Below are 12,516 nucleotides of genomic sequence, written 5' to 3' on the forward strand. Positions count from 1 at the left end.
CTTCAGAAAAATCAGTGCAGTTTTACCAGTCTTCTTCCTCCACTTCTCATTAGTCCATGTGCATTCTGGATCAGATCTACAAAGACACTAAACACTGAGGAACAGACAGAAAAGAGTTCAAATTGGGCTGAACTTTCTTTAGACATTTCAGGTTGTTTATATTTGTGCAGGTTATTCACATTTTACTGGTACAGGATAGTTTGTAAATGTAAATATTTTCATAATTTAATGTGATTTTTGGCACTAAATTGTGATAATTATAATTTTTATTATTTTCAGTTAATGAAAATGTTTTTTCAATTCTAGTTTTCATCATTTCGTTAGTTTTCTTTAACGATAATAACCTTGCTACACATAAAACAAAGTTGACACTGGATGTGTTTTTTTTTGTTGTTGTTGCAGACAGAGCAGGAAGCGCTGGGAACAGTTTGTGCAGACGGAGAACCAGCACTTGGTAAGTCCTGAAGCCTTGGACCTGCTGGACAAGCTGCTACGTTACGACCACCAACAGAGACTGACGGCCACGGAGGCCATGGAGCACCCCTACTTCTGTAAGTACAGCACACACAGTCCAACCTCACAGTACGAGTCCAATACGTTCCATGTCCGAGCTCGTTTTGTGATTTACTTGCTTTTTCACAAGTCAGTTTTCCTTATTGAAACAAATTAAAATATAATTAATCTGTTTCAGCCCCAAAAACCACCCAGAAATCTTTTTTAAGGGTTTTTAAAACAGAAAAACAGTAAAACAGTGAAAAGTCGAATACAAAAAGAGCCATATTTCGAGAATAAAGCCATAATATTACAAGAATGATGTCATACTTTAAAAACAAGCTGGAAAGATGTCGTAATTTATGAGAATAAAGTGGTGGTGTAACCGACAGCTGCAGCCGACCACCTCCAGTCAGTTCCACCTCCACAAAAGGGAGTTCTTACGAAGAAACAAACCCAAACATGCGCGAACTGTCTTCAAAGTCTTTCAACTAGTGCTAATGCTAATGGTGGGTGGAGCTAATAGGCTCAGTATTTGGTGGGCGGGGCTAATAGGCTCAGTATTTGGCCTTTGTGTGTAAACCCCAAATGAAAGTAGAACCTCACAAAATGTTCCAACTTCTACATTATGTGACGAGTGGGTACGACTTTCTTTTCGTGAATTATATTTTTCCACCTGTTTTTAAATTGCAACATTATTCTCTTAGTATTATGGCTTTATTCTCGAAATATGACGACATTATTCTCATTATATTACGACTTCATTCTCGTAATATTATGACTCTTTCTGTATTCGGCTTTATTCTCATAACATTACGGGTTTTATCTTGATTTTTTTTTTTACTTTATTCTCGTAATGACAAGTGTTTTATTTTCTTACGTGTCCCTAATACGCTGTCATAACGGTGCAAAACAAACTGTAATATTCCGAATAAGAAGGTGCAAAATGACATTTAACCCTTAAAGACCCAAACACACACCATCGACCTAAACCATCTACTGATCTAAACTGTTTAATACCTGTTGATCCACTAATTCTATCAATATATGTTAATAATTGGCGTATAATACAGTTCTTCATCTTTTCATGATCATCAGATATGACCATATTTGGACGTTCAGAGGCTCCGTAGTTACCATGGAAACACCGTCATCTTCTACAACATTGATTCCCCAGTGAAACCCATGGAGGTGGATCAGTGACAGTGGATGGACACACTGGGTTTATGATCAGATAATGATATCTTTGCTGAAAACGTAACTTTTTCCTAACTTTATTTCTTTCTGATTTGACATAATAACCTTTGAATTTACTCTGAGCTTTTATGAACATCTACATGAGGGGTAGGCAACCTGTGGCTCCGGGGCCACATTTGGTTCTTGGGCCCTTTACCAGTGGCTCAGTGTGGCTATGTCAAAAACCATAAGGAAACGAATAACCCTTTTTCTAAAAAAAATAAATAAATAACACACACATTTTGCTGTTAATAAAGTGATTCTGATGTTATACAGTTGTAAACATGTAGACTATACTCCAAATGGATATAAAAATTATAATAATAGTAGCTTAATAGTAGCTAGTAGTAAAAGTAGATTACTTTTTAATTTTGAGAAACTGGAGGTATTCGTCTGTATTCTTCATTGCAAAGAAAGTCTTCACATACCAGTTGATTTTTGAATGAAAATAATGACAAATATCACTGTTTTTAGTTCTGTAAATGGACAGAAACTTTGATTTATTCTCCACATATTCTGTACAAACTAATTCTGAAGAGCTTCTTAAACAGTTACCACTTTGAGGAACGATATAAGGGGATCTTTTGGCTCCAGACAGTTTTGTTTTTCTGTTTCTGTCCCAAAATGGCTCTTTCGATTGCAAAGGTTGCCGACCCATGATCTACATGATCAGTGAATTAAATACAGGAAAATACATGATTTACACTGAAAAAACTTATAATGAAGAGGATAATATTACAATAAATGGTGATAAATCATTTAAGAAAGGTTAAATACAGAGAAAAATCCATTTGGGGACTAACACAAAACTACCCCTGGGTCTGGGCTACGAAACAACAACAATGAATGTCATGACGCGGTTCGACATTGCCATAAACACAATTACATTGCATTGGCCAGTTCCACTCAAATTGCTCAGGTAGACGTCAGGTTTTCTCTCTTTTTTTTTTAAACCTAATTTGTGCTTTTTTGCCTCCCTTACACACTTTATGGACAAAAGTTTTGGGACACACTGAATTCAGGTGTCTCCCCTCTGACAGACAGATGGATGGACGTACTTTATTTATCCAAAACTGGGAAATTACAGTGTAACAGCAGCATAACACGCAATAAAAACAGAATACAAGAGCAAACAACAGTAAAAAAGAAGTACAACACAACAAGACTATACATAATAAATTACAAGTATAAAAAAGATCTGGGTAAAGAACCTGGATAATAACAGTAATGTGCCAAAATAAAACTATAAGGTGTGTAACAGCGTATTAAGGCCACATAAGAAAGGTTAAATATAGAGAAATAAAAATATAGAGAAAAAACCCCATTAAAGTACCCCTGGGTCTTCATGGGTTATGTGTAAATTTATTTATGACCAGGGTTCTGGACTACAAAACAACAACAACAAATGTCATAACATGGTTCAACATTGCGATAAACACAATTATATTGCATTGGCCAATTCCACTCAAATTGCTCAGGTAGACGTCAGGTTTTCTCTCTTTTTTTTTTTTTAAACTTAATTCGTGCTTTTTGTGCCTCCCTTTCTTCACTGTCCGCACCAAGGTTATCGTTTATGAAAACTAATGAAATGACAAAAACTAGAATTGAAAAAACATTTTCGTTAACTGAAATAAGTAAAAACTATCATTAAAAGAAAAAAACGATAACTAACTGAAACTGTATTGTGTGTTTACAAAACTAAAACTATAAAAATTATGGATAAAATTCCCTTCGTTTTCATCTTTGTCAATGTCGGATTGCTACGAAAGCGAAAGCAATTTTAGCTAGCAGCACCATACGACACTTTTTGCTCCGTCACTTGTGTTCACTTGTGGTTTCCAGTCGTCTTCTGGTCCCCACTCTACCTGGAAACATGGAGACTAAAGTTGGGAGAAAGCAGCAGAGTCCTGTCTGGGATTTATTTGAATACGACGACAGAGAAGAAGAGAAAAGAGACCACTAAACTAAAATTAATACTAAATCTAAACTAAAACTGAGCATTTAGAAAAAAATGAAAACTAATAAAAACTGTCAAACCTGCTCTCAAAACTATTAAAACGAACTCAATTAGAGAAAAAAAAGTCAAAACTAAATAAAACTAAACTAGAATGTAAAATCCAAAACTATTAGAACCTTGGTCCGCACTTGCAGGTTGTTAGCGGTGGCTAGTATGAAGCTAGCTCGTACTGCGGATTCCACTCGTACTTAAATACAAATATTCTCAGGAGCTGCGACTCATAAAGCAAATGACTGGTATTGTGGTGCACTCATACTGTGAGGTTCTACTGGACAGGACAGGTGGACCATATGGAGGTTAAAGCGGTCTTAAATATGACGTTTGTTTTGTGTCACAGACCCAGTAGTAAAGGAGCAGTCTCTGTCCAACTCTGACAACAACATGGTTTCCAGTGGCAACACTACAGCACGATGAAACACAGGTAAGACACTGACGACGCCTGAGAGAAAACAGAAATGGAACTGCAGAAAAACTTCCTGACATGTTTGGACTAATACAGAACAAATTTATTCCACCACCTCCCCCTGTTTGTGTCTGAGACCGTCCAACATCATGAAGTGCTTTATTTGAACACTTTCATTTACAGTGAACGTTAGAGGTTTTGCCATTTTCAACAGGAACGAGGAATCTCTGACTGAATTCACCTTTTTATTTCATAAGTTGAGCTGCTCACTGAGTTTTCTGATAAGTTAGAAATGAATCAAGCGTAACGTCTTATCTTATATCTTATCTTCTCTTGTTGTATCTTTTCTTATCTTCTTTTCTTATCTTTTTTATCTTATCTTTTCTTATCTTTTTTTATCTTTTCTTATCTTAAATAACTATAATTTGACGTCTTAATCCATTTTTAACAATGTGCTTTACTCTTTTTGTTTTGTTGTAAACTGTAAATTTGAAGATTCACAGATAGCCATAATATGTTTTAATATTTAAAATATCACTTCAGTTAAAGAGCTTCAACAACCATTACAGAAACATAAAAAAGGATTCATTTAGGGCGGCTGTTGAATAAACCTTGCACTGGGTGGTGGTCTAATAAATTTGCTAAGAGCTGTATGTGCTCCAACTCCCTACTTTTGTATCATTTTTAGTCAAATTAATAATGTAATAGATTAAAGATTAAGTGTTTCTCATCTCTGAGTGCAACTGACCCTTCACTGAGCCCCGCCCACCTGGGTTTACTGACATGACACCTGAACCGGACGGAGTGACTGTATCTGCCACCGATTTCTGAAGTAATGTTTTCAAATCAGGAGTTTGTGTTTTGGTTCTTTAGAACCAGAAGTGACCATATTTGGTCAAAAGGGCGGAGCTGTGGGAGTGCCAGCACTGATGTGTGAACATGATCAAGCAGTTGTGTAACAAAAGTAATTTGATGGTCCAGTTCAACCCCTTAAATACACCTACGGTTATTATTCCTGTCAGAAAGGCATTTAAATAAACAGAAACTTGACGGGCAAGCGAGCTGTCGATCACATCTGTCAATCAAAGCCCAACTAACATTAGCCTACTTACACAACAAACAAAAAGTTAAGGATATTTTTCATTTTTTGGGCTAGTTTTTCAGTTGGGATTCTTGCACAGTGCTGTTTACTTTTTTGTGTGTGCATTAAATTGAAACATTTTTTTAATGACCAGACATAGTTTTATTTACAAATGGCAAAAATGACAAAAAAAAGACAAAATAAAATTAAATATCCTGAATTTTTTGGTCTGTAGTATAGTTCCAACCATTACAACTTGATAGTTTATGTTGAAATTAGAAGCTGATTATCACTAACTTTGCAGCTCCCAGTGAAAAATGACTGGGACCGGTGGGAATTAAGCATTTGAGTAAATAAATAAATACATTTTCTAAAGCTGCAACCGATTAATTGACTCAAAGGAATAAAAAAAAATCATTCAACCACAGTTCTCCTGAACCAAAGCTTTGTTTCCTTCATTTCTCTGCTGTTAAACATTGGTTCCACTGTTGTGTTTCACACGGACGCTTATTGTGACGCACAAAGAAGCTTCAATTCAGGAAAACTGCAATAGAATATCTCCCTTCAATCAATTCCAGTCGATTAATTGAATCATGAATTTTTGCATTGGCTTCAAGCACCTAATCGATTAATCGGTTGCAGCTCTAACATTTTCCTAAATTCTAGGAGTCACAAATTTTTGTCGGTGTGGCCGTGAAATGGGCATTAAACACTAGAGGTGTGCCAAAAAATCGATTGATATAAAAATTGCGATTCTCATTTACTACAATTCAGAATCGAATTAAAATGTCCCAAAATTGATTTTAAAAAATAAAACAAATCCGCCGGCAGTCTGCCTCAGTTTTGTACGCAGGACGTCCTGATGTCATCACGCAGTCGGTTCTGGAACATACGCATGTGCAGTAAAAGCACCAAAACAAAGAGGAAACTAATGGAGGAGGAAGGGTTAGCTATGGGGTTAGCAGTTAGTGATTAGCGCGATTAGTGGCTCAAATCAAATGGCATTAAATAACACATGAAAGGATGAAAGTGCGTATAGAGCTGCAACCAATTAATCGACTCAAAGTGATCCAAAAAAATCATTCAACCACAGTTCTCCTGAATCAAAGCTTTGTTTCCTTCATTTCTCTGCTGTTAAACATTGGTTCCACTGTTGTGTTTCACACGGACGCTTATTGTGACGCACAAAGAAGCTTCAGTTCAGGAAAACTGCAACAGAATATTTCCCTTCAATCAATTCCAGTCGATTAATTGAATCGTGAATTTTTGCATTGGCTTCAAGCACCTAATCGATTAGTCGGTTGCAGCTCTAAATGCGTATGTATACCACACCAAATGCAACAAACTGGCGTCACATACAAGGTGATTTCCTGAGCTCAGTCTGTCAGCTGCATCAGCCAGAGTTTAAGGACACGGTGACACTGTCGGACACCAGCGGAAAACCAACGCACACTGCTGTACCTCGCCAAACCCCTGCCAAGCATGGATTAATGTTTAAAACTGAATAAATATGAGAAAGACTTTGAGTGTGTGCATTTGTCATTCTGTCTACTGAAGCAGACTGAAGCAGATTATGAGGATCCTTTACACACCTGGAAACTGAGGCAGAAATCAGTATGAATCAAATCATTGTGAATCAAAAATCATTTTGAATTGAAAATTGATTTTGAATCTAGGGATGCAACGATATGAAAATTTCATATCACGGTTATTGTGACCAAAATTATCACGGTTATCATTATTATCGCGGTATTGTTGAAATTGTACTCAAAATGTTCAAAAAGTTCTAATACACACACTGAAACAATTTAACCAAGTTGTATTTTGAAAAAAACACAACAAAAAATCAAATAAAATAACAGTCCCAATGTCCCTTCTGTGTCAGAAACATTCACATATTAACCCTTAGTGGTCTGAGTCTATTTTGTCTGTTTTTCAGTCCTTTTGACTTTGCCTTTATATACTATAGAAACAAATGTTTACTATACCCATGTTTGGGATCTGTTTTTTCAGCACAACTTCATCTATATCATCTGTCTATTATTTTTACACTTTAACCTACTATAAAAACACAAAAGGACAGAAAACACAAAAAAAATATAAAATCCAATTTGAAAAATGTATATACTTTATTGCATAAATAACACACAGATGTTTAATGAACCTTTTCAAAGACTTTAAAAGTGAATATTGGTTCCAAATGTTAGGTATAGAAAATTAAAATTCTAATAAATTAAAACTATACTCAAATATCTGACATAAAAGCAAAGTTTTACATATGTGTTTTCTCCGAAAAAGTTCAATAATCAAACACAGTTATCATGAGAATTAGAATTTAAACAGTAATACTAACCGTCTGCAATTTTACCACAGTTTATTGTTCTACTGGTAATCATTACATCCCTATTTGAATTTGAATTTCCAATTTCAAAAATTGGAATCGAATCAAATCGAATAGTGAGATAGTAAAAGATTCCTACCCCTTTTAAATTCTGTTCTAAAGGTCTTAAAAAGTCTTAAATGTAACCTGTAGGAACTCTGCACAGGTTAACGCTATCTGCAGTCAGACCTACAGAACATCATGTAAACATTTCCATTTATTATTAAAGCTCGACGGGGCTCATGTGGGCCTGGGTGACACCTGTGCCTCAGTGAAGGGTCAGCTGTTGCCTGTTCCCTCTGCCAGGAGGTGTTGTGATCACTTTGCTTTGTGTGTTTGTTTGATTGATTGATTGTTAGCAGGATAACTCAAAAAGTTATGGACAGATTTGCATGAAATTTTCAGGAAATGTTGATACTGGCACAAGGAAGAAATGATTAAATTTGGGTGGTGATCTGGGGGGGGGGGGGGGGGGGGGCAGATCTGTCTTGGTGGAGGTCTGTGCTCTCTGAGTGCTTTTGTTGTTTGTCCTTTCCTTCAGACTCCACTCATGTGTGTTTTTTACCGTCTCTTGTTTCTCTTGTGTCTCCCTACAGAAGTGGACGAGAAGTTTGTTTGTTACCTCAACTTTGTACCCGGTTGTGACAGTAACTTTGACAAGTGTACAGTGACAATGGAACAAAGTAACTCTGACCAGTTACACACTCACAGATATGTGCAAACGGACACACACACACACACACACACACACACACACACACACACGTATACATACACCCTCCTCCTCTGTATCAGTCTGTGATTGGCCTGTCCTGGTTCCCTGTCCAGCAGCCTGACCAATGAGCTTGAAGCTGCTCCCCCCCCCCCCGACCCCAGACTCGTCTTTTTCCTCCAGCTCAGTCTCATGTAGGTCAACAAGGACAAACGACAATTCAGCCCCCACCCCCCCCCCCCCCCCCCCCCCCCCGACCCTGACCCCTCCATCTTTACTTTTTATGGTCCCTCTTTGTTTTTGCATCAGCATGGAGAATGAACAGGAGTGTCAGCCTGTAGTCCCGCCCCCTCCCCACCCCCAGACCCGTTCATCCATCCGTCTGTTTGCCCCCCCCACCCCCCGTCATGTACCTGAACAAACAGACAGATGTCTTAGCACTACTCCAGTTCAGAAAGTGGCATGGTGGACTCTCTCTAGATAGAATGATGATGATAATAATAATAATATTAATGAAAAATAAATGATTTTTATTTAGATGAACTCTGCTTGTGTCATGAGTGAATTTATTGCCTTTTAGTTTTATATTCATGTAACATCCTGATGCATTACTAGTAGCTGTGGATGTTTTTTTTTTATTTGATTTGAGAGACTGTCTTAAAGATGATTAAAATAACTGCATTCAAACACTCGTTGGACTAGTCTTTTGAGTGACCACGAACTTAAAGGGTCAATATGTTATATTTGTGCTAACGTATGTTCACAGGATGTTACTGAACCCGCTTTCTAAGGCTCTTTCAAAGTGTGTCTTAAAAAATAAGGGATTTTTAAGGGTGTTTTTAATGTCTCAGGTAAAGTGTGTGTGTTTTGGACCTGTAACAGAGGTTTTAGTGGAGTTTTCCTTTAAATGTAAAGGTCCGTTTCAGACACAATGTCACTAGTCGCTTTTCCATCGGACATCTGCACAAAACTTTACCCATACTTACTAAATGCTGAAAAAACACAAGTGCGTAATGTCGGTTTTTCCATTAAATCAAAAATGCAATGATTTATTTATTTATGATCACAAGATGACACTAGAAGTCATTCCATAAACATGAACGTAAATATGGTGTTGATTCACAGATATATTCATTATTATTCTATATTACCCCTCTGTCTCTGACTAAATTAAAAATTGATCGGGTTTTCTTCTTCACTTGCTGTAACGTATGTCAACACCCATTTTTTTATTCACCTGACTAGTTGCAAAGAAAGGTCTTTTCATTACAGTTTTGCGTGATATACCATTTGTGCTCCGCCTGAAAAACCACCTCTTGCCAGCGCAGAAATTTTTAATCGAAAAATGAGACTTTTGACAAAATTGTTTTTCCATTAGATACATTTTTATGTGCAAGTTATATTTGCACAGTTTGAGGGTCAATGGAAAAGTGACTATTGATTAATGGAAAGTGTTTTATATCCATATGTTAACAGTTCTTATATATTACTACAGGTTCTATCTGACTAAAGACAATTCACAGATCCATTAACTCTGACTAAATAAAAGGTCAGAGAGCTGTTGTCTTTTTTTTTAATTTCTTGTATTTTTTTTTGACATGAGTGATGGAAGTTTTTCCATATAAACTGGTTCTTCTACAGGTTCTCATGACTCGTACCTTGGCTTTATTTCAGGTTCTTAAATGATACTTTCCTCATTTTTTAATTAAAATTTAAATGAAAAAATTATGGTACAGTTCTAATACGACTGCACCATAAACTTTTTGTTTTTCAGTGCACTTGCCCCTTCTACCTTCCAATAAACAAAAATAAAAATAGGTCTTTTGTCGTGGTTTTTCTTGTCTTACATGGTTATTTTCATGGTGTTATCTTACTTTTTGTTTTATTAGTCCAAGGTCCGATGGACTATTGGTGTCCGCTGTCCATCTGTAAACTATTTTTCAAGAATCTTCTCTGAAACAGTCAGAATGACTATATTTGTTGTGGAACATCTTTGGGGTAAGGTCTACCAAGTTTGCTCAAATTGTATTTATTTATTAGATCCCCATTAGCTGATGAGCATTAGCAGAACATCCACTACTCTTCCTGGGGTCCTCCCATTCTAAACAGACATAACGGTATCCATTTACAAGCACAAAAAGAATGTGATTCACCCTGATATTACCTTCTTAAGTACACAAAGAATTGGGAAATATTCATTTTTTAAAAATTTTTTAATCAATTTTTGAAATTGGTTTATAATGGGACACATTGGTTTATAATGGGACACAGTGGTTTATAATGGGACACAGTGGTTTATAATGGGACACATTTCAAAGTGCTATAAATGTAAGATATTGCTATTGTAAGGGCCAACTCAAGAAAACGTGTGGGATGCCATGTTGTCCACCAGGTGTCACCTTTGAACACATGCCTGTTTAGGTAGGAACGTTTGTTCTGAGGTCAGGTGTTGCTGGACGGAAGAGCACCAAGAGTTTTCTGACCGCACGCCGGGTGATGTGTTGTGTATTTGTTGGACTTTCGGATATTGATGACTATAACTCTGCATGAGCACGTTGAAGAAAGGATGAACAATAAATAATGCACAGAAGAAGTGGTTTGGAAGGTTTTATTTCACGGACGCAGAAGTCCGGTTAACGCGTCAGGAATGTGCCCGTCTGCGCGGCCCCGGCGGCTTCCAGTTTGGGCTTGGTCACTACATTCAAGTCCAAAAAAAAAAACTGCTGAAGGAGCTGGAGGAGCTTTGTCACAGCGGCGGCGTGTGTTGGCATTGCAGCCGCTTCGGATGAGTGGAAGCTGGAGGCGGACGTGTATTCACTGGAGCTGGGCTGCAGCGGCAGGCTAAGGCTGCGGCGGCAGGCTAAAGCTGCGGCGGCAGGCTAAAGCTGCGGCGGCAGGCTAAGGCTGCGGCGGCAGGCTAAGGCTGCGGCGGCAGGCTAAAGCTGCGGCGGCAGGCTAAGGCTGCGGCGGCAGGCTAAGGCTGCGGCGGCAGGCTAAAGCTGCGGCGGCAGGCTAAAGCTGCGGCGGCAGGCTAAGGCTGCGGCGGCAGGCTAAAGCTGCGGCGGCAGGCTAAGGCTGCGGCGGCAGGCTAAAGCTGCGGCGGCAGGCTAAGGCTGCGGCGGCAGGCTAAGGCTAACGGCGGCAGGACCCCCGGATGGCCTCCAGCCTGGCGGAGTGAGGCTGCGCGTTTCCTCCTGCGGATCAGGACAGTTTCCACCTGCGTGAGGACACCGGGAGCTGCTCTGCAAACACGGCGGAGGTCTAGTTCACCGGGATGTCAGCGGCGCCCAGCGACAGGTATGTGCGGGTACAAGGTAAAAACGGCCGTTCATGTGTGCGTGCACAACAGTCCAGTGCATCAGTGGTGGAAGGTAAATGATGGGGAGCGTCTGGGTAAGTGAAGTTATGGAGGCTGCGGACAGGCCTGTTGAGGCTAACGCACAATCAGCTGATTCAAACATTAATATGACTGGTGCGGATCAAAGGGACAAGGACAAACGTGTTGTGAAGCTAACTGCTAAAGCTCATGCTGAAAGGTTAGAAGGACTGCAAATGAAAGGAAAGCTAAGCTAAACAAGGCTAGCAATAAGAAAAAACATACAAGAGCTTATGCAAAAGGGTGATGAAAACTCTGAGGTGCAATGTGCTGTTGATGAGTTTGTCAGTTTGTGTGATGAAGCACAACGTGTTCATGGTTCTTTGATGTGTTTGTTTCCTGATAATGAAAAAGATAAAACTTGACATATGGTTCAAAGCAAAAATGATTGGTTATGATGAATTAATTGCTGATGTGAAAAGTTGGGAAAAATGGTTTGAACAACATGCACATGATGATGATGATGATAATAGGGATGATGATGTAAATCCAGATGACAGTATTTCAAATGTTGCAAGCAAGTACACAAGTAAAAAAAAGTGCATGCAGTGGAAGGTCAAGCTCTACATCCTCTGCCAGAGTCAAAGCAGAGGCAGACAGAGCTGCGCTTCTTGCCCGTGTTGCAGCGTTAAAGAAAGTGCATGCTTTGGAGGAGCAGCAGCAGCAACTGAAAAGACAAAGTGAACAGATTGAGCTGGAAGCTCTGTTAGCAGCCTCTACTGCTAAGTTAGCGGTTTACAGGCCTCTGATGTTCAAAGTGGTACAAAAACCTCCAATGCAATGAATTCCTACTTGCAAAGAGAGAAGAGGAAGGAAACA

The 12,516-nt window shown here is 38.6% G+C and overlaps 1 protein-coding gene across 2 annotated transcripts in view; it reads left to right on the plus strand.

The window, feature by feature from the left end:
• The window catches only part of csnk2a2b (casein kinase 2, alpha prime polypeptide b), a 34,662-nt gene extending 26,114 nt beyond the window's left edge, over positions 1-8,548 (plus strand). For both annotated transcript variants that reach the window (XM_030136002.1, XM_030136003.1), the window contains 3 exons: positions 403-551; positions 4,083-4,166; positions 8,206-8,548. In XM_030136002.1, coding sequence (XP_029991862.1) covers positions 403-551; positions 4,083-4,159 — 226 coding nt within the window. In that variant the 3' untranslated portion in view covers positions 4,160-4,166; positions 8,206-8,548. The remainder of the gene's footprint in view (positions 1-402; positions 552-4,082; positions 4,167-8,205) is intronic.
• Positions 8,549-12,516: the final 3,968 nt, after the last annotated feature.

This window comes from Sphaeramia orbicularis, chromosome 6, assembly GCF_902148855.1.
Source record: "Sphaeramia orbicularis chromosome 6, fSphaOr1.1, whole genome shotgun sequence".
Taxonomy (NCBI): domain Eukaryota; kingdom Metazoa; phylum Chordata; class Actinopteri; order Kurtiformes; family Apogonidae; genus Sphaeramia; species Sphaeramia orbicularis.